The sequence below is a fragment of the Nilaparvata lugens genome, chromosome 12 (assembly GCF_014356525.2).
Source record: "Nilaparvata lugens isolate BPH chromosome 12, ASM1435652v1, whole genome shotgun sequence".
Classification (NCBI taxonomy): Eukaryota; Metazoa; Arthropoda; class Insecta; order Hemiptera; family Delphacidae; genus Nilaparvata; species Nilaparvata lugens.
Window position 1 is genome coordinate 6,864,269 of NC_052515.1, and position 24,934 is coordinate 6,889,202.

Here is a 24,934-nt window from a genome sequence, read left to right on the forward strand (position 1 = left end):
ATATATATATATATATATATATATATATATATATATATATATATATATATATATATATATATATATATATATATATATATATATATATATATATATATATATATATATATATATATATATATATATATATATATATATATATATATATATATATATATATATATATATATATATATATATATATATATATATATATATATATATATATATATATATATATATATATATATATATATATATATATATATATATATATATATATATATATATATATATATATATATATATATATATATATATATATATATATATATATATATATATATATATATATATATATATATATATATATATATATATATATATATATATATATATATATATATATATATATATATATATATATATATATATATATATATATATATATATATATATATATATATATATATATATATATATATATATATATATATATATATATATATATATATATATATATATATATATATATATATATATATATATATATATATATATATATATATATATATATATATATATATATATATATATATATATATATATATATATATATATATATATATATATATATATATATATATATATATATATATATATATATATATATATATATATATATATATATATATATATATATATATATATATATATATATATATATATATATATATATATATATATATATATATATATATATATATATATATATATATATATATATATATATATATATATATATATATATATATATATATATATATATATATATATATATATATATATATATATATATATATATATATATATATATATATATATATATATATATATATATATATATATATATATATATATATATATATATATATATATATATATATATATATATATATATATATATATATATATATATATATATATATATATATATATATATATATATATATATATATATATATATATATATATATATATATATATATATATATATATATATATATATATATATATATATATATATATATATATATATATATATATATATATATATATATATATATATATATATATATATATATATATATATATATATATATATATATATATATATATATATATATATATATATATATATATATATATATATATATATATATATATATATATATATATATATATATATATATATATATATATATATATATATATATATATATATATATATATATATATATATATATATATATATATATATATATATATATATATATATATATATATATATATATATATATATATATATATATATATATATATATATATATATATATATATATATATATATATATATATATATATATATATATATATATATATATATATATATATATATATATATATATATATATATATATATATATATATATATATATATATATATATATATATATATATATATATATATATATATATATATATATATATATATATATATATATATATATATATATATATATATATATATATATATATATATATATATATATATATATATATATATATATATATATATATATATATATATATATATATATATATATATATATATATATATATATATATATATATATATATATATATATATATATATATATATATATATATATATATATATATATATATATATATATATATATATATATATATATATATATATATATATATATATATATATATATATATATATATATATATATATATATATATATATATATATATATATATATATATATATATATATATATATATATTGTAACATCTTAAATCTGGGTAGATGAAAAGCCCTAACAGAAATAGTAATAGGTCTAAAAATAAAGTAATTGGCTAATATCGCCAAGCAGATAATAATCAAGATAAGATAGCATCAGCTTGTTCTGGCTAAATGGTACAAGAACTTAAAAAGGATTTGAAGAAAGTTTACTACTCATAAATATATTATTTATAAAATATTTGAAGATTGAGGTTAGATAGATGTATTCACAGATCGGTGACCTAGAGATCGATCAAACCGAAGAACGTAGAATCTGACCAAAACCCCTTGGCAGAGCTTTATTGCAATCAGACGGTGTGCAATGTGAGAAAACACCCGTCCACGTGGCTAATTATTAGTTAGCATGGAATTAATATTAATATATATAATATTAACTAGCATGCAAAGAGCATAAATAAAAAACCAAATAAAAATAATTTAATGTATTCAGGAAATAAGAGTTACCAGGCGCATGAATACCTAATAAAATTTGCATGCACCAATAGTAAAACGGCAGTTAATAGGCGGCAACTGTAGGCCGATTCAAAAATATTTATATATATTTATATAATTGTAGTAGATTTTGTGTAAAAATTTGTGTAATCTATGTTATCAATATGGCTCGAATGCAAAGAAATTATTAATCATATAATCTAAGCAATATTTTGGCATTTTTTGTAAGATCTATTTGAATTTAATGGCGGAGGATTGAGATATTTAAATTTTATGCTAATTTGAAAGTCGGAAAGAGGATCTGTAAAACTTGAGAAGGAAGAACCAGCACTCGCCAGCCAGATGCCACCATAAGAGGACCCCAAATATTTTAGAGCGAAGTACCTTATTAATAATTTTGTAAAAATTAAAGTTAAAGTAAATTATTAAATTTCTTAAAAGACTTCGTGATGCTATTGTGAAGCAGAAGTCATTTTTCATTTTTATTAAATTTATAACCCCTGGAGGAGACGATTCCGGCTACCATATTCCCGGACCACATGGAGTTGGATCGACATCGGCGGCTTACAAGAAGATTTTCGACACGTGAGTGATTTAAATTTGAATTTAGTGATGGGCGCCCTAGTGCTTCGAAATAATCTGATGATCAAAGCTAGCTCGCCGAAAGGGTTATTATAAATTAAGAAATTAATAAGAGTAATACTTGCGCAAGTAAAAATTAGTATTAAAGGTATTTAATTGAAAGAAAAATATAGATCAATATTTTAGAAATTTCTATTTAATCAAAGAAGTACGAAATCTAGGCTATCAAACGTATGCATACAATATTTAATTTTTGCAATACAATTTGCGATAATTTATCATAGTTCTAATTCACTAGATGAATGGCTCTACCTATTCCGTCAGGTGCCGAATCTTGCACCCTGAGATAAAAATATATATTCGATACAAATAAATCTACTAAATACTAGAGATTTTAATATATAGATATATTTGGATTATTAGTGGCTAATTTATCAAGCTGATCTTAGAGCACATATTTATGATTGAATTATCCAAGCCGACAAGTATTAGCAAGTACATGTCACAGCTACATGCCAAAGAATGCATATGATTTCAAGATAAAGGCACATGGTAATGATTCGTGCCATAAATCTAGAATATAAAGTTAGCCTGTGATATTTTTATTGATTTCAAATATTGTTCTATTTTTATATTATATTTTTTATCGCTCTATATATATTTTTTGCCTCGACTGATCTTTGCATTATTTATGTAATATATGTGTAAAATTTTCATGGTGTGCAATTTATTTTATATTCCTCATCTCTATAGTATAAGTATCATTTATATATATATATTTATTATTATTGAATTACAAGAGTTATTGGAGAAGCCCATATCTAGGCCTATCAAGATTTTTTAAGACTGAATACTATTAGAAAACCACGCCCTAATTATATTAAATCTCATGCTTTACCGACTGATGCCAAGCAGGAGGCTAATCGTTATTTTATATAAAGAATAACGTGACATAAATACATGTCGTGCCAACGTGGGACTGATGATGAGAGCCAAGCTCATTGAATAATTACTTGAAATTAGGTCAATAACCATAGTGAAAATTATAGATAACTTATACGAGTTGTGAGGAAAACTGGCGAAGGAATATTTGTATTACTTTTTGGGGAAACAAGAGCTTTAAATAGAGAGAAATTATATGTTTTAAAGAAAATTTTATATTATTAGTACTGTGAAAAATTACATGTTTATAGAGAGAGATTATATTTTATAAGCCTAAACTGCTATTACTTTCTAGTCAAAAATATATTAGGTGTTTAAGCCGGTTGGAAAATAAGTCGCAGCCTGTAAACTAGCCAAGAATAAATCAACAAAACATTGAGGGCGCTAGAGCATTGTAAAAAACTTAAGTATAAATACCTGGTTGTAAGAGTATCCAAACACATTACACATCACTGTTCACTGTAAGTCCCGGTTGTGTCTCTTTTTTAAGCATTTTCGCTTATCATTTTTATCACTGTTTAATTAGCATTTATCACATTTGACATAATGAATCACACTCCCGCAAACTCTGAAGTTTCATATATGTACGGCGGTTGCACAGATCCCACTTTGTCGACTCCGAGCACATCAAACCCCACCACGGTAGATGCCAATACGCCACGAGAAAGGGAACCAGGAAGCGTCGGGTCGATAATTTTCGATCCACCAGGTCTGCAACCTCTATCCTCCACTCGAATCGACGCCGCTGACACACCATTGAATCAACGGATAGTAGAGATCAATTTTGAAGGGGGCGAGGAGCAGTCTGCAGAACCCGCATCGCCGGAGGCCGAGTCACACCTGGGCAAACAGAGTATGTTTTCAACCACAGAACTAGATCCGCTTCAAAAGGTAATAATGGAACAAACGAGTAGCACTTTCAACATTATGTTACAAAAAACAATGGATAGTATGATGCAGGAAATTAAAAAGGAGATTGCTACAGTAAAAGAGGAAAATAAACAGACAGTGGAACAGGGCATGAAAGAGACCACAGGCGCTATAAAATCAGTAGAACAACGGTTGGATAATATTGAAACTAAAGTAGAGAGTCATAGGGAAGAGTTAAAAGCAATGATAACCCTACAAAAAGAAAGTCAAGATAAAGTTACGGCAGGATTATCGGAAAGGTTAGATACGGTTACATGTGAACTCAATGAAAGGATAGACAACTTAAATACACAAATCACTACACCTATTCAGGATATAACAAATAACATTAAGGCCGATTGCCACCAAGAAATCCACAAACAAATTACCGTTGCCAATCAAAACTTAACAACTACAGTTGACAAAAATATTAACAATATTAAAGAAATACAAAACAAACAGATTAATATGTCCACAAAAATGAACCAACTGCAAGGTAGCATCAATCAAAACACTGAAACCTGTAAAGCTTTAAATGGAACTCTACTAATTCAGAAATCCACTCTGACTCAACTAAATCAAGAAATAAACGCAAATAAAATTACACATGATAGTCAATGGCAGATAACACAGGAAAAAATAATAGCATTGGAAAATCATATTCAACAACAACCTCAAGGAATTCAAACAGACAACCTCAACGTACATAGTATATTACAAGGACTAGGAAAATTTGATAACACTGATCGCCATTTGCAACCTCAACCATTCATTGATCAGATAAAATTAGTACAAACTCTTGCACCTACCTCTTGGAATTTTTGGCGTCTCCGTTTGACTAATTTATTGATTGGCGAACCCCTGATGTTTTTTCGGAGTAGAGCCCATGAGTTTACATCATTGGATGAGTTTGTCGCTGTCTTCCTGGAACAGTATTGGAGCAGAAGTAAACAGTTGGACGTGCTAGCGGACATCATATCATGCGATTTCAACCCTAACTTAGACGGTGCATGTACCACTTTCGTCACTGCCATACAGTTTAAAAATTCTCAACTGAGCGAGCCCATTAATGAATCGGCGTTAGCAAGCATTATTTTAAAGAAGCTACCGTATCAAGTTAGAATGGCACTCGCCACACAACCCATTACTGATTGTAAGCAGCTGATTAATCATTTATATGGCATACAGTCTGCAATGGCAATATCAACCCACCGCTCAGACCAGAGATACGCATCAAATCAGCATAATTCAAAATTTAATCCGCATAACAGCCAAAATTATGAACCGGTATCATATGATCGCTACCGATCTGCTCCCCAATTTGAACGCCGCTATGAGCACAGGCAAAATGGTAATTGGAATAATGAAAAATTTCAAAATCGTACAACCAACCACTATGCCCAGCAGAGCAATCGTAGGAATCACTATGATGGCCGTGATCGATTAAACTCACATAATAATAATACACAAAACAGTTACAACAGAAATTATAAACCACCACCTCAACAAGTAAGTACAAACTATACACTAGCACATGCAATAGGTTTGAATCAACAAAAAACCCGGAACCCAACACCCAACGACCCGCCACCAGACATACAGAAAACTACAGCTAATAAACCATGACTATATGATACCCCCGATACAGCAAGCACAAACTCAAGTGAAACAAACCAAGAAAAACAAGACATCTCAACATCATACACCACATTCAGAAATGATCTACCGGAGACTTTGTTAGAAGAAACGGAAAAAGAAAGCAGGCTACCGGATATACAAATGCAAGCGTATATCGATATAGAAATATATGGAATGAAGGTTCAAGCATTAGTAGATAGTGGTTCACAGTGTAGCCTCATACAAACAGACTTATTCCAACGTCTGAAAGAAAAAACAAAATTAGCTACTCTACCGTTAACCAACGTATATGTATCAGGTATCAGTCCAGGACGGCGAATACATATAACTACTCAATGTTTACTGGAAATAAATCTTCAACAACAACGATTCGCATATACATTTCTTGTATTACCTGTTTCCGGTCCGCACATAATAATAGGTACAGATTTTCTACAACACTTCCAGGCCTGTTTAAATTTCCAAACCTCGAAATTTCATGCATTTACCGAAACCGAAGCATACGAAGTCATAGTACCCCTTGATCTGAAGAAACGTACTGAAGGAATCGCTGAGGTACATTTCGCTCACTACATGGAAGGCGTGCCGAGGGAGTGGGGTATCCACGAAATGGAAAATGCTATGGAGTGTATGGAGGTATTAAGCCTAACAACGAAGGACCGAGCACCGTCAAGAGCCGACTCTAGTACCGAAGAATTGTTAGAGATACTGATAAACAGAATTCATCAACGTACCGATTGGCACCCTGACACTAGACAGGAAATAATTCAAGTATTCCGCAAAAATGCAGACGTTTTTTCCGAACAACCTGGCCTAGCTACTCACTTCAAATGTTCACTCAACGTTAAACCACACGACACGTATTACCGCAAATCATACCCCATACCCTTCACCTATCGATCCGCCGCCATAGCAGAAATATCTCGCATGGAACAACTAGGAATTATAGAAGAATCCACAGCACCCTATAGTTTGCCGATTGTGTGTGTAGCCAAAAAGGATGGAACCGTGAGACTCTGTCTGGACGCTCGCGCCTTGAACCGCATATTGGATGATGACCGAGAAGGACCAGACCAAATTGAGCAAGTTATGCAAACCTTCCATGGCAAGACCATATATTCAACGGTAGATCTGAGCGCAGGATATTGGCAAGTCCAAGTAGCACCGGAATCGCGCGATTATTTATCTTTCCTGTTTAATGGACGCAATTATAGGTTCACTCGTTTAGCGTTTGGATTAAGAAATGCTATGGCTATATTCATACGATGTTTGAGACAGGCGCTAGGAGACGATATCAGTGACTACTGTACATTATACGTGGACGATGGATTAATAGCCTCACAGAATATACGTGAACATTGCAAGCATTTAGATATAGTATTTGATAGATTGATAAATTGCGGATTGAAACTCAAATTATCTAAGTGTGAATTTTTTGCGAGAGAGGTGAAATATCTAGGACACATAATTACACCCACTGGCATATCACAGGACCCGGACAAATTATTAGCCATCAGACAATTTCCATCACCAACCAACCGTAAACAATTGCAAAAGTTTATTGGATTTTTACAATTCTACCGCCGTTTTAATAAACAAATGTCACACTACACTGCTCAACTCAGTCATATACTGTCTAGTACCAAGCCTTGGATTTGGACTAACAAAGAAGAGATTATATTCCAACAACTAAAAGAAGCCTTCCTAAATTCCGTCGTGTTGAAACACCCTAACCTAAAGAAACCTTTTTTCTTGAATGTCGATGCATCAGATTATGCGATAGGCGCAGAGATTTTCCAAGAAGATGAGCAAGGAGAGAAAGGAGTGTTAGCATTTTTTAGTAAGACACTTAATCCAGCCCAGCGTCGTTATTCTGTGACCGAAAAAGAGTTGTTGAGTATTGTGGAAGTATGTATTAAGTACCGGACATTGTTACTCGGCAATAAGATATTTATCAATACCGACCACAAAGCCTTAACATTTTTCAAGACAGCCAAATTGAATCACAACCGCTTATCTAGATGGTTTCTTGCGCTTCAAGAATACGACATCGAATTGACCCATCTGCCAGGAAAGAGAAATCAGACCGCCGACTTTCTATCCAGAGAAATAGACGCTACATATTGTCAAGATACCAATCTAAGATGTTTTGCCGTAAAAAGTGGAGAAAGCATACCGTATCCTCCCAATATCCAACCACGAATTCATACCGCCATGTTAACACCTGAAAGAATCCGTATCGCCCAATATGAAGACCCAAGACTGTCCCGGATCCGTGAACTGATGGAAGAAGGAGCTGCCGAACCGCCCGACTACCTGCGACAGTATACCCGCTACAAAGGATTTATGTTCCACCGACCGGCTAAAAATACTTACGACTGGCGCCTAATTATCCCCGCTAATATGGAAACAGATTTGATAAAAGAAGCTCACGAACGCATTGGACATTTTGGAACTACGAAGACCCTCCACCTACTAAAAGAAAGCTGTTATTTTAAAAGCATGCATAAAAAAGTGGCCAAAATAGTGAAAGCTTGCGATATATGCCAGAAAGCCAAATACCCGCGATACCATATCAGAGGTGAAATGAATCCCATTCTCCCCAGCGCACCATTGGAATTGATATCAGCGGATATATATGGTCCATTGCCCATGGCGCAATACGGAAAAAAATACATATTCGTTCTTACATGTGTTTTTTCAAAATATACCATGCTATTTCCCATAGGCAAATTGACCGGAGAAGTTTTGGCCCGATGCATAACGGAAAGATGGACAAGTGAAGTAGGAAAGCCCAAACGAGTACTATCAGACAACGCAACCTATTTTTGTAGCAAGCAGTGGAAAGAAATACTTCACCTGGCTAATATTAAATGGTCGAGGACATCTCTTTACAGCCCCAGCGCTAACCCAGTGGAGCGACGTATGGCAGAAATCTCTCGTTTTATGCGGACGTACTGTAATGAAAAACACCAACAATGGGTTAGGTATATACCATTTTTAGAAGAATGCTATAATAATAGCCTAAATGAAAGCACCGGTCGTACGCCTTACGAGATCATATTCGGTAAAAGGAATAATACATTTATCGAAAAATTAATTGATTTTCCAAGATCAGAAGTGAGTAAGTTAACAAACCCCAATATCCATCATCTGGTAAGGTTAAAGCTAGAGCAGAAGGCAGATAGCAGAAAGAGATTCCACGACCGAGCCTATAAAATATTTTCATATAACATTGGAGATGAAGTTTTAGTAAAGAGCCACAGGTTATCAAATGCTTTAGAAAAAGTAACTCGCAAATTCTTTTTAATTTATTCAGGGCCATTCACTATAGTAGCCATATCGCAGCATAACACAGTTCAGTTACAAGAGAGTGAGAACACGCACATTGTTTGGTGGGAAAATGTAGCCAATATTAAGCCATATCACAGAATTTGAAATAAATATGATAAGAAGTCAAAGGAAAACAACACTATCAAGCCAATTACTAACCTTCCTTAATAAATTTAAAATTGGTATAGGACCTCGTGGCAACAATCCAATGTTTTAATTCCTTCCAGCCGTTAGAAGCCTGCAATAAGGAAAAGAACAATTTTTAAATATGTAATTAAATTATATACATCAGATAAAAAAGGACACAAGCGGGGATAATAAAATTAAAATTTGTTAATTACCTTTTTAAGAGAAAAAATTGAGCAGTTAGGTTAGTTATGAAAGTCGATAGCAAATTCTGATGTAACATGTAACACTATGAATTGTAGAACAGCGAACAGCTGACCAAAGCCACCCAAATCAAATGAATGTAATATCTGTTGAACATATGTTTATAAAAAGAAGTACTGTACCCAAAGAGTTATTTATTATTGTTATTTATTATATTTATTAATGTCGATATATTTATTTATATGTTTTTATATTTATTACTTTTAATTATGCCACGTTTGTTACCTGAAAAGATTTAAAGTGAATACCAGTTACCAAAACCAAAGAGCCATTAGCAAAAGAAAGTATTGTACCTGATGTATAGAAAATTATTTATATTAAGACCTAAGAAATACTATAAGATATAAGCCCAGAAGTTTATGAATCGAAATTATTGTCTAAAAGGAATCATTTATGAGAATTATGAAATGTGTGTAGTTAAGTTGGCAGCCCTGCAAGCGGCGAATTCAAAAATTACTGTGTTGTAAATGGTGTCAGGAGGAGTACGTTTAGAAGTTTATATTTATGATATTTTTATGTGTGTTGAGGAGGAGAATTTGTTATTGTTTTTGATAAAGGTATAAAGGAGATGCAGCAAATATGACTGCGAAATGTGATAGAAGTAGGAGAGTATAATTTATAAATAAAGTATAGTGTATATCAGTGTATTTGAAGGGTGGGTTTTCATTAAAAACATTGTGATTCTCAAATATTTTGAATTCAAACCCAGGGGCGTGTGTAACATCTTAAATCTGGGTAGATGAAAAGCCCTAACAGAAATAGTAATAGGTCTAAAAATAAAGTAATTGGCTAATATCGCCAAGCAGATAATAATCAAGATAAGATAGCATCAGCTTGTTCTGGCTAAATGGTACAAGAACTTAAAAAGGATTTGAAGAAAGTTTACTACTCATAAATATATTATTTATAAAATATTTGAAGATTGAGGTTAGATAGATGTATTCACAGATCGGTGACCTAGAGATCGATCAAACCGAAGAACGTAGAATCTGACCAAAACCCCTTGGCAGAGCTTTATTGCAATCAGACGGTGTGCAATGTGAAAAAACACCCGTCCACGTGGCTAATTATTAGTTAGCATGGAATTAATATTAATATATATAATATTAACTAGCATGCAAAGAGCATAAATAAAAAACCAAATAAAAATAATTTAATGTATTCAGGAAATAAGAGTTACCAGGCGCATGAATACCTAATAAAATTTGCATGCACCAATAGTAAAACGGCAGTTAATAGGCGGCAACTGTAGGCCGATTCAAAAATATTTATATATATTTATATAATTGTAGTAGATTTCGTGTAAAAATTTGTGTAATCTATGTTATCAATATGGCTCGAATGCAAAGAAATTATTAATCATATAATCTAAGCAATATTTTGGCATTTTTTGTAAGATCTATTTGAATTTAATGGCGGAGGATTGAGATATTTAAATTTTATGCTAATTTGAAAGTCGGAAAGAGGATCTGTAAAACTTGAGAAGGAAGAACCAGCACTCGCCAGCCAGATGCCACCATAAGAGGACCCCAAATATTTTAGAGCGAAGTACCTTATTAATAATTTTGTAAAAATTAAAGTTAAAGTAAATTATTAAATTTCTTAAAAGACTTCGTGATGCTATTGTGAAGCAGAAGTCATTTTTCATTTTTATTAAATTTATAACCCCTTGGAGGAGACGATTCCGGCTACCATATTCCCGGACCACATGGAGTTGGATCGACATCGGCGGCTTACAAGAAGATTTTCGACACGTGAGTGATTTAAATTTGAATTTAGTGATGGGCGCCCTAGTGCTTCGAAATAATCTGATGATCAAAGCTAGCTCGCCGAAAGGGTTATTATAAATTAAGAAATTAATAAGATTAATACTTGCGCAAGTAAAAATTAGTATTAAAGGTATTTAATTGAAAGAAAATATATAGATCAATATTTTAGAAATTTCTATTTAATCAAAGAAGTACGAAATCTAGGCTATCAAACGTATGCATACAATATTTAATTTTTGCAATACAATTTGCGATAATTTATCATAGTTCTAATTCACTAGATGAATGGCTCTACCTATTCCGTCAGGTGCCGAATCTTGCACCCTGAGATAAAAATATATATTCGATACAAATAAATCTACTAAATACTAGAGATTTTAATATATAGATATATTTGGATTATTAGTGGCTAATTTATCAAGATGATGTTAAAACTTGAAAACAAGTTTATTTGAAACCAGGTTCGAGTTTCAACATCATCTTCTGATGCCAAGTATGACGTTGAAACTCGAGCCAGGTTTCAAATAAACTTGTTTTCGAGTTTTAACATCATCTTCTGATGCCAAGTATGACGTTGAAACTCGAGCCTGATTTCAAATTAACTGGTTCTCGCGGATTTGACAATATTTTTTGTGTAATCTCTTTTTCACTTCATCTGTTGATATTGTTGATACTTCCAGGAAGAAATAAATTAATCCTAATATGGCTGATTTTGAGCTCATTGAATCGTGATAGCTAAAATGCACTTATTTTATATTTTCGATAATGAATAACTGGTAGAATAAGTCTAGAATATGGCGAACAAAGTATAGCGCTAAAGGGAATTGCACAAGTCTATTGTCTCTCGCAGAAATCACGTAATTTAGCTTCATGACGTCATAGCCCGGCTTAGCTCAGTTTGGCTTGGAATAATTCCAAAACGTGAATTATCGTTCAATTGGAATGGCTGCAAGCACCAGCGAAGTCGAAACTAAGTCAACGAATAAACTTCGTCGCTAACTTTTAACTTTGCATGTAGCTAAGTCCTTTTTCCAAAGTCCCCTTCCCCCGGCCATACTTGGCTAAGTTTCGCCGTTTAGATAAGCGACAGAGAGCTTCGAAGATAGAATAAACGGCTTCTTTAATTCGAAATTAAGCTCCAACAACTACTGATTCTCAACTTATATTGCAAGATTTGGAATGGGAGTGGAGAGTACTGTGGGTTGTACGGTGGCGGTATTGAAATGAGAGTAGTTTTCTTGTATTGTGCTCAAACTTCATAGAAATTAGGGTATTTTTGTGAAAATGTGAGATTGAAAAGAGATGTGTAGAGCGACTGTGCAATGGATTAAATCAAATTGAATATATCCATCAACCATGGTGAGATGAAAATTTTGTGTTTGGTTCATTCATGATATTGTATCATTGGACATGATTCAAAATTTAATAACATTTTGACCAATAGACTATTATAGGTCTACTGGCTTAGATTCTAGTTCATAATGGGATCAATAATAACAACATAGCCAACACTTCACTGTAGTCATTCACTATTCAATGAGTAGTAAACTTCTGAACTTTTCATTCAAGAACTGAATTATTACTATACAGAATGGCTGAAAAGTCCGGGAACGGCTTAATATCTCATATACAAATGTGGGTGTGATTGGGGATCCTACTCAAATTGAAGAAACTACTTTACAATGACTTTAAAAATCTGCTCCGCCATATTGAATGCAACTTCATTTTTTGGATGGGAAGGTGGTCATGTGATGAATGATTTCAATAGGGAATTTCAAGAGAAAATGAATGGCGGAAACCGCATATCGATATCTCTAACCGTTTGGGAAATATTCACATTATTAATCAATACTATTCAAAGCAGAAAAGAGAGAAAAAAGTCTGAGAACGGCTTAGTATCTCATAAAAAAAGATATTCCAAGGTGGGTGTGATTGAGGATGTTACTCGAATTGAAAATACTACTTTACCATGACTTTGAAAATCGGCTCCGACATCTTGGATCCGCCATTTTGAATGCAACTTTATTTTTTTAAATAGGAAGGTGATACATAATTTCGATACGGAATTTCATGAAGAAATGAATGGCGAAAACTGCAGATTGATATCGCAAACCGTTCAGAAGATATTAACATTATCAATCAGTACCATGCAAATCGGAGATTGAATACATGAGTGGTATTGATAAATAATGTAAATATCTTCTAAATGGTTAGCGATATCGATGTGCGGTTTTCGCCATTCATTTTTCTTGAAATTCCCTATCAAAATCCTGTATCGCATGACCACCTTCCTATGAAGTTGCATTTAAATGAAGTTGCATTCAATATGGCGGAGCAGATTTTTAAAGTCATTGTAAAGTGTTTTTTTCCATTTGAGTAGGATCCCCAATCACACCCACCGTCAAATTACCTTTGTGTATGAGATATTAAGTCGTTCTAGGACTTTTCACCCATTCTGTATAATAATTTATTTCATCATTCATTTATTCATTCACATTAACCAATGCACAATAGGGTGGGCCGAAAAAAATAAGTTTTTTTTTTCGAAGTTGTAATAGCTCGCAAAAGTGTCTCTTTTGGAAGGGGAACACAATGAAATAAAAAAAATTGAAATCGGTTGACATCTTCCGGTCGCGCATGGGCACTAAAGTTTGTTAAAAATCTAAAAAAAACGAAATTTTTCAGAATTTTTTTTTCAACTTAAATTTTATTTTTTTGTGTTGTAATAGGTGAAAAATACTTAAAGTATAGCTTAAAATCATTGTGATTTTTTTTCATTTAGGTTAGGCAATATCTACCGGTGGCGCACGAAGCCTAAAATTCGCCAAAATATAGAAAAAATCACATTTTTCACAGAACATAACTTGAGCATTTTCAATCAATGTGGGCTACTTAAAGACAAGTTTGAAGAGCCTGATACAATATGATGGGTGAGTATAGAAAAACGAGCTTTGTACATTGTTTTTTTATTTCACAAATTGTAGAATACAAGGAACTGTTCAATGTTATTGGACAATAAAAACTGAAATAGAAAATGAAGCAAAACTAAATATCAAAACTGTCCAATTCTACGTCAAGAATCAAATTCATATGTTCATAAACTACATTTTTCCTTCAAATGGAACTCTGAAATCTGTTTTGCTTGTGTAATTGGCCATAGACGATCTTGACAGAAGATTTGCTCTTATGAAGCCATTTTGGTTGTGAAATTCACAAAGCGTTCTCGAAGCTTCGGTGACAAGTTTAATGCACCATTCTACTGCCTGCGTGTGAACTGGGAACTTTTTAAAAGTAGAGTTCCAGTCAGGGATGGATTTACTGTTGAAGTCAATGTGCGCTTTTAATGCTTTGTCTGTAAAGCCCCTTAACAACGGAGGTGATGGAAGTGTGAGATTGGAGTCCATCCAGTTGATTAATTCAAAGTAGTCTTGTGCACAAAAGTTGATTTTTGGAGGGGTAAATGTTCTTATGGCTTTCCTTCTTCCATCGACCTGCCTTGACTATGGAATTCTCCGGAATCCGAGCTCTCTTATATGTTTCCTGTTATCCTGAGTCATTGCCAATAATATGTGTTCAGGGTGTGCAAAAAAACCGTTTCTCTCGATTACAGGATCAACAATGTCAAGCAGGTCTTTTGGTAAATACCTTGTTGATTTTATGGTTTGGTACACACGTTTTGGACCGTCAGTTAATAGTCTACTTTTTCTATTGCAAACCACATTGGCATATATGAGCGGTAGCACAAATAGAACGAGTTTTTTTAGTTCAGGTGAGGGGCTTACTTCACTTACATAGAGTCTGAGGGTCCTGTAGGCTTTTGTCAACCACCTAGAATGTGATAAGTAGCCTGGATCTCAAGCAGCCAAATCTTCTTCACAAATATCTGATTCAATTGCACTAGAAACATCAAGTAAATATTGCTGATCCTTACTGAGTACCTACTTGTCTGTCTTTTTCATGGATTTCACAGTCAATGATCTGGAAGGCAACTACTGGGAACTTTTCACAGTTAGATAACTTTTCACCGATTGGCCCTTTAGAGTAAGTAGGCCCCGTTGTTATGCCGTCAAAGTGTTCAAATAAATGCCGAAATGGCAACTCATTCAAGTGTATGAGACAAATTTCCCATTGTAGAGGTCTTCTCAAAAATAGCTCTATTCGGCGTATCAAACCAGATTTCAAACCTGTATTGACTGCAGTACCATCGCAGCCAATAACAATCAAGTTTACAAGAGATATTTCATGTTAAGATAGATATAAATAAAAGATTCAACGATTTCTTCTGAGCTTCCAGAGTTTGGAGTAACATGACCAATCTAGAGTGAGCTGAGTTCTTGAATAAGGGAGTAGTGCTCTTCTTTTATGACTCTACGATACTGTTTCAAGTGGGCCTGCTCTATCACCAAAGTATCGTCTTTTCTTCCATTTGAAGGAAATATGTAGTTTCTAAACATATGAATTTGATTCTTGACATAAAATTGAACAGTTTTGAAAATTTAGTTTTGCTTCATTTTCTATTTCAGTTTTTATTGTCCAATAACATTCAACAGTTCCTTGTATTCTACAATTTGTGAAATAAAAAAACAATGTACAAAGCTCGTTTTTCTATACTCACCCATCATATTGTATCAGGCTCTTCAAACTTGTCTTTAAGTAGCCCACATTGATTGAAAATGCTCAAGTTATGTTCTGTGAAAAATGTGATTTTTTCTATATTTTGGCGAATTTTAGGCTCCGTGCGCCACCGGTAGATATTGCCTAACCTAAATGAAAAAAAATCACAATGATTTTAAGCTATACTTTAAGTATTTTTCACCTATTACAACACAAAAAAATAAAATTTAAGTTGAAAAAAAAATTCTGAAAAATTTCGTTTTTTTTAGATTTTTAACAAACTTTAGTGCCCATGCGCGACCGGAAGATGTCAACCGATTTCAATTTTTTTTATTTCATTGTGTTCCCCTTCCAAAAGAGACACTTTTGCGAGCTATTACAACTTCGAAAAAAAAAACTTATTTTTTTCGGCCCACCCTAATGCACAAATCAAGTACATGATTAGAAAAGGACCAACAGGCCTAGCCCAAAACTGTCCCCTTTCCGAATTTTGATAGTAGTAAGTCAATGTCTAAAAGGTGGGTGATGTTGCTTCACTTTAAATCAAATTTCGAGTCCAGAAATATACAAACCAAAATTTAGAATTCAATTAGATTGAAAACCGAAAGGAATAGAAACATTGCACCAGACTGTAAGCTGTGAAGTTTTCAAAACTTGAAATCATTGGATTATTTGAAAATTAGAAACCAAGAAACAAAACTAAACTCCCCCAAAAATCACTTTTATTCATTTCAAATATCCAATGAAAGCTATATATATATATATCATATATAGAACTGAGGACTTCTGCTATCTACTTCTTGGATCAATATTTGCATGTCCTTAGTTCTATTTATATAGCTTTCATTGGTTATTTGAAATATACATCAGCGATTGATTATTTGAAATATACTTACTACTTACTCCTTGGCGCTACAGCTCACTCAGAGCCTTGACCTCCTTCAAAAAACCTCTCCATTCGTTTCTATCGGCAGCCTTACGTCTCCATCCCCTGACACCCAGCTTCCTAATGTCGTCCTCCACATCCTCCAGTCAACGCTTTCTCGGACATCCTCTCAGCCTTCTCCCTCGTGGGTTGTTCCTGAAGACTATTTGAAATATACAGCTATAATATCCCAGCGATTGGTTAACTGCAACTCATAATTAATATTTCAACAGAATAAAATTATTATTGGAAAATTAAAAGTTGAAATCCTACCGGAATGAGATAATAAATAATATAATCATGATATTGTGATGTAAATACATGTAAGGGAGGAGTTTCTACACACCTTTGTAAATTCTTGGAGAATGATATCCTCCTCAACTCTCGACTACTTATGATGAAGTTTGTCCTGAGGTGGTTATTCCCTTTGTTTGAATTAGTTCAGCTATTTCAATAATTTCACCCTCATAAGAATGGTTGCAGAAGTAAGCTGATACTGTAAGAAGAATGAAAGAGAGTTTTCAATGGAAGGGGATCTTGGCAAGTATTGATAATACCGGATCAAGAATTTAACCCAGGATATTGGAAAGGATTCTTGTTCTGGCAGACAGTCAAGTCTTCTAGTATTGCTTGTAATGTTATATTAGGCTATACTTTGTAGATTTAGGTTGGTGTTTTGGAGTAAGTTAAAATAGGTTATGGTAACAATGGATGTAAAAAGGGTGGAGATCGTGTTCGTCTATAAATTGAATAATAAAATTACTATAATATATATAGCAGGAGACTGTATTTAATCAAATGCTAATTGATCAAATTCAACAATAGAATTGATTTGTATATTATTATTATCAAACGAAAATTCGAATTGAATGCTGTGAATCACCCCGAAGACTTCTGCTAATGCAAGTATTGACAACAGGGTTAACAATTAGATGGAAATTTGGAAATTCAAAAAGAGCTACCGTTCAAAAATTAATTTTTCCTACAGTTACATTGAAAAGTGACGATTCCTGCACTGATTACAGAACGCAAAGATTCACTTTTCCGCTCTAGTGCGGGAAAAATATTTTCTGCTCTCCAGATTTGCAACATGGCAACACAAAATAGTTGGTGGGTTAAATGGAGGATTAGTGCACGAAAACAAAAATTGAGTTGGTAACAATGACTGTGGTTAGATTTAGATGAGAATCATTTCAATGGCTACCCTACATTTATGATAAAATCCCAATCTAGAAATCCAAAACAAGAATAATGTTCATCTAAATCATAATTGAATAATTATCATTTACGAATTCTCATAATTTAATAATAAATAATAGTTCTTTTCTATTGATAATAATTATCAATAATAATAATTATTATTTCAACTGCAAGAAATGAGAAAAGTAGCAAATATACATTATAAAATTAGAATTTTGAGGTTAAATGATTACCGTTCGATATTTATATAAATAGAAATAATAAAAAACATAACAATAGTAAAATAAATATTCTCTGTTGTCTATGTTATTTTTATAAATATTTCTTAGTTTACATTGAGCATTTTTCTCGGTAATTTGAGAAAAAGTCTAAATTTCTGAATCGTGTTTCAGTAATTTTTAGCTGGATGAAACAAACTTAGGTACGATTCTTCCCGCTAGGTCGCGCGCTTGTCTGTTCAGCTATCTTGTTGTGCTCAGCCATTTTGCAGCTCGGTTCAGCCAACAAGCAGCTGGCGTGTATGTTGAATGTGAATTTCTTGTTCTATCTGTATTTTTTCTGATTCTTGAATGAATGAAAATGAGAATTTTGGCTGAGAATTTTCAACTTCAATTGGATTATTAATTTTCAAATGAACTAAGGTTGTTATTAATAACAGCATCACACACACAAACATTTGATGGATTTCAGCCATCATTCTACCCATAATCATCTAATCAACCACTTCTCATATTCAATGGTAACTATAGGAAAAGTTTAATGTGAAATACGTGAGCAAAGTTCGTCTGCTGCACTCAAGAAGCCATTCCGCCCTCGCCCTCGGCTCGGGCGTAAACGTTTCTTTCGGTGCAGCAAACTGTCACTTTGCGCACTAGTTGCACAAATAACTATTTCAATTTCTGAAGACCCTAAATAATTCTCAAACATATTATTTCTCAACATCTAACAATCTTCTCCTCTTTTATAAACAGGGTTTCGTTTTCATAAATAACAACTTTTTCCCCAATTATCAAAACTTTTTCTACAATTTTATCAACAAGTTTTTCTTCTCTTTTTGTGTAGTTGAGGAATTGATATTATGGTATTTATTCATATCAAATAAAAAGACTAAGAACTTGTCAAAACCTACAGTTTTTCTGTTGATATGAATATTTTCATATTTACACAAATTATTAGTCTATTCATTTAATATTCAACTTCTGCTTCCATTTTCAACAAATTTCCCTGATTCTTATCAATTTTCTCCTCATTTTTTCAGACTGAGCTACTGGCTGGCAGGCCTGGCACCCACGTGGTTCCACGCTGGCAACCTGGCCCTACATGCCGCCTGCTGTCTGCTCTTCACCAGGGCTGTGCTCACTGTGGCAGGGCTCAGGACACCCTTCGCTGCCCTTGGAGGGTTGCTATTTGCTTCACATCCTGTACACACTGAAGCGGTAAGTACCACTCACATATTATTCAAAAATCACAATCCACAGTCAGGGTCAGATCATACATGCTAAACATTTTTTAGACGATTTTAATCCAAGTATTACCAATTGAATACCTTAAAGTTGTACTTACCTCATACTTGACCGACCATATAATACCTTGATTACTCTTTTAGAATGCACATAGTGAATCAAACAAACCAATGATACATAGAACTTGTACAATGATTCGAATAACAATATTGTATTATTTTGTTTGTATTTCAAAATATCTATTCATCCATTCATTTATTTCATTCCACAATCAGAACAATAATTGGGAGATATTCAACAGGATAAACCCTAAACTGTTTCTCTCCCTATTAATATAAAAATAGTCTAAATGAGGTTATATGATAAGTTATTGTCCTAGACCAGTTATAGAATAGACACGGCCTATGTTTATTCATACTGAAAGTGGATGAAGCCAACATCTACTGCTATATCTCCAAATCGTTACGTCAGCATCAGATAGAAAACTTTTCTGTAGAGTTTGTTTTCCATAGCAGATTGTGTCTATTTCAGCGGGAGCGCAGCTGGAGTTTACCATTTTAATGAATAATAATTTACATCATTCTGAAATAGACACAATCTGAAATTTTTCTATCCGATGATGACGTCACGATTTGGAGATATGGCAGTAGATGTTGGCTTCAGAGGCTAGACTTTCCAGCGTGTCTATTCTATAACTGGTCTAAGGTTATTATAATGATTGAAAAAATCTTCAAAATATGATCTTAATTAAGAAAATTATGTTATCAAGGAATTAATTTACTGTGTGAAAATATTCTAGTCACAAATCTGACTATCACTTCGCAAATTACTGTTATGGTTGAGCATAGTCGAAAGTAATGTTTCGTTCTACAAAAAGGAATATCTCTAGTGAGGTATTGGCATCAGCCAATGGGAGTGCGTTGTGGGCGTAGACTGGTCCTGAGCAGCTGAAGTGCACTTGTGATTGGTCGACCTTCTGTGACGTAGTTGGTATCTCAGCTTGCTTAGGAATTGACAAATTAAATTGAAGAGCGTTGTACCGTGGATATACCTCTTGCTTCTCCAGTTGATAATTTTCACTCCTACAAATTATGATTGAAATACTATACTCATTAATATGCTGTAATAATAATAATAATAATATCGAGTGACCTGGCTAGCTCAGGTCTGGTGTCAGAGTTTTCAGGTCGCAACTGATCAATTTCAGGGCCTCTGACATGACCTAATGACTGCTTTTTAGGCAGCCGGGACCGACGGCTCAACGTGTCCATCCGAAACACGGGAGTGGCCCGAGATAAATATCTTGTTATTAATATCTTGTTATTCAAAAAGCTTTTATAAGATTGATAACGGGCAGTAGGTTTGATGATCATACATTTCCACTGTTCTGTCATCTTAGAATTTTGCCTGTTAGGTTCCTATATGTATTCAAGGTTTTGTCATTGTTCTTCAATATAAGTGGAAATAGAGGTGTGACAATTGATTACTGTCAGCCTGTTACCGCACTTCGACAGACCAGGCGGACTGCGGCTTCCCAAGTCAGATGTCCTAAACCCAATTGCACTCTTTTTCGTAAAACGTTCATTTTCCTGGCACCTAGATTTTATAATGCTTTGCCACTTGAGGTCAAGAATGCCATTGCTGCATGTAATTGTGGAAATAAGATTAAGAGATTAATTAAAATTTGGCTTTTGTCACTCACTCCCGAAGCTCTAGAGTTTTTGTTCATAATTATTGTTTAATCCGTCTATTTTTCTTTCCATTCTGTTAACTTTGCATTCTGTTATCTAGCTTTTCTTTTTATTTTTTCTCCTCTTTATTTTTTTTTGTATTTTCCCTGCTCTTCTCACCGTTTTTTTTTTGCAACATAAATCAATAAATTAATCTTTTCACACAATTTGAATCTCTATTTTTAATGATTTTCTTTTGCTTTCTCTAATTTGCATCATCTCTTTAATAATTAAATACTAATATCCTATTTTAATTACAGCCCATAAATGTTTTTTTTATCTCTTTTTTTTCTTTTTTTTCAGTCCATTCTATTGCTTTAGTAAAATAGTGTGTTAGACTCCCTCCAGCGTTCCGTAAGTTGCATCTTACGTGCTGGATTGTATTTTTCTCAATAAGTAATAAGTTGCATTATAATATTAAAATATATCATATTATAAGATTTTGTATATAATAATCTTGTTTGTTTGTTTTTGATATGCATGTATTTTACATTTCCTTGTATTGTGCTTATTGAGAATAAAACTTCATTCATTCATTCATTCAATATGCTGTTAATTGATGCAATAATTCATTAATTGATTGTTTGATTGAATTGACTGTTGGAGTAAAAATTATGTGTTGAGTTCAAAATCATACAGCTTGTGTTCAAAGGGAAAATTGAAAGTAATCCAATATGTAGTTGTTAATCATCTTCAAGTTCACAATTCTGCAATAATCTATTGAAGAGTAATATCACTTATTCGTAGCCTAGCCTACTGTCTGTAATATAATTCTAAAATGGGAGAAGAATACCGATCAGACAGCAGTTTTCACTCATTCAGAAAAAAAAACTGTTAATGTAAGAAATAAGTATATGCAAGTTCAGGTAACAGAAATAGAGTAGTGATAAGCTTTATAAATATAGTAGAAAAGTAGATGAAGTGAATATAACATAGTCGAAGTCACTGAGTATTTTCATATTGTTGGAGTTCAATAATGAAGAGTTGGATTGATTGGTTCCCAATACATTCTTGTGCTTATTATCATGGAGAAACAATTACGTAAGTAGATATCCCATGGTATAGGGCGTTTATGTTGCAACTTTTACTGTTATCTCAAGCCGATTACTGTCGATTATTACTGTTTTGACCGGTCAAGAGTGTATGAACGGCACAATATGAGAGACTACCAGTGTCATAGAGCTTCACAGGAAAAAACTACGTGGACTATCAGCTTGAGATAACAGTAAAAGTTGCGTCATAAACGCCCTATACCATGGGATATCTACCAACTTATGCTATTGTTTCTCTATGTTATTATCAACCGTCTTACTTGAAAAAGTTTAAGATTGGCATCCTTTGGTACGTCTTATCAAAGACAAAGCTAATAATTGGGTTTGCCTTATCTATGTGAGTATCGACAACTCCCACTTCAACTCAATGCAGCCACCTCAGCGATTTCTTACAATCGAGTGCAGCAGTACTTGAAATAATGTCGATAAGAGCGTTTGTCTCAGCTGCTGCTATACAGCATTGCTGAGTGCTGAGTGCCTGCCTGTCATCTACAGACAACATCTTTCAAAGCATGACGTGCAACCAGGCAGAAGAGAAATTGGAGAAGAGAAAGAAGAAGGATGGGAAGAAGAAATAAAGGTGAAGGAGGTAATGGAGGGGGAAAACAAGTGAGAAGAGGTGAAGAAGTAGGATGAGGGGAAAAATGGTGGTGGAGAATAGGTGCAGAAGGTGAACGTGCAGAAGGCAGAAGTGAAAGAAGAAGGATGGGAAGAAGAAATAGAGATGAAGGAGGTAATGGAGAGGGAAAACAAGTGAGAAGAGGTGAAGAAGTAGAATGAGGGGGAAAAATGGTGTTGGAGAATAGGTGCAGAAGGTGAACGTAGAGGAGGAGAAAGAGGAAGAAGGAGAAGATCAAGGAGAATACGGAGAATAAGGAGGAGGGGGTGTAGAAGAGAGAAGAAGAAATGAGGAGAACAAGGAGATGAGACAGAAAGCACTCTCCCACAACCATTTCATCTCCTCCTGACCTCCCACTCATTCTTCTCCACACTCTATTACTCCCCATTCCTTTTGCTTCTTCTTCTCATATATTTGGAATAATACTTCTAATTTATCATTATTTTCCAATTTCGCATAGTATAATTATTGTAATGTATAAATGCAATAGGTTTTTCAAGACCTAGCATGTAACAAATAAATCAATCAATCAATCAATCAATCTCACCTTTCTGTCTTCCTTTTACACATCCTAACATACTTCATTCTTCCTTCCTTTTCGTACTTCTTCTCATGCTACTATTTTTCCTTCTCCGTCGTCCTTCTCATTCTTCTCCTCCTATTCTTGGACGTTCTCTTCTCCAACATCCTTTTTCAACGTTGTCGGCTCCTTTATCCATCACTCTTCCAAATCATTCTCTATCCTTCCATCCCTCATCCCTCACGTGCTTTATCGCTCCACCTCCTCGTTCTCATGCTTATCTTACCCCTTTCTTCCCTTTCTACCCTCTTCTTTCTCATCTTATAATGATACTCGGATATCCCCATCCTCTTTTTCTCCTTATTTTTCCCTTCTTCTCTCTCTGTGTAAGGTGGGGAGCAGGAGCAGGAAGATGATAGCTAGAAGTGGTGAAAGAGAACGTGGAGGAGGATGTGTTGGAAGAGAAGGAGGAAGACAAAAACGTGGAAAGAGGATTAGAAGGAGGAGAAGAAGAAGTAAGAGGCGGAAGAGGTAGAGGAAGAGAAAGCAGATAATGAGAGGGGAAAAAGCGAGAGGATCACGACTTTGAGGACGAGTAGGGGGAGTAGTAGTGGTTGGAGGAGGAGGAGGAGGAGGAGAAGGTGGATGAGGAGGAGGAAGAGAATCATGAGAGAGAAGAAGGAGTACCAATACGTTGATTGATTGAGTACTTTATTTATGTAGATTACAATATATACTGGCTTAAACACTTATATACAGTAGCTTACAATACAGCAAAATTATAGATGAATTTACATAATATAGACTAAGAAAATAATTGAATATAATTATAATAATGAACTGTATATGATATGGAAAAGAAATTGTAATATAACTATAAATAATTATATTGTTATGCATCTACATAAATTGGCGGAATTTTGGACATATCAATGTCCAT

General features: G+C 32.7%; 1 protein-coding gene and 1 long non-coding RNA gene across 2 annotated transcripts in view; one reads left to right on the plus strand and one right to left on the minus strand.

Annotated features, from left to right (window-relative positions):
- The window catches only part of LOC111056747 (protein O-mannosyl-transferase TMTC1), a 397,568-nt gene that overhangs the window by 142,284 nt on the left and 230,350 nt on the right, over window positions 1-24,934 (plus strand). Inside the window, 1 exon segment of the mRNA XM_039438835.1 lies at window positions 19,869-20,046. Coding sequence (XP_039294769.1) covers window positions 19,869-20,046 — 178 coding nt within the window.
- LOC120353803 lies at window positions 5,547-10,126 on the minus strand. Its single transcript, XR_005572617.1, has 3 exons — window positions 10,054-10,126; window positions 9,872-9,950; window positions 5,547-9,336 (listed from the first exon to the last, which is right to left on the minus strand). It is a non-coding gene; the product is annotated as an uncharacterized LOC120353803 (long non-coding RNA).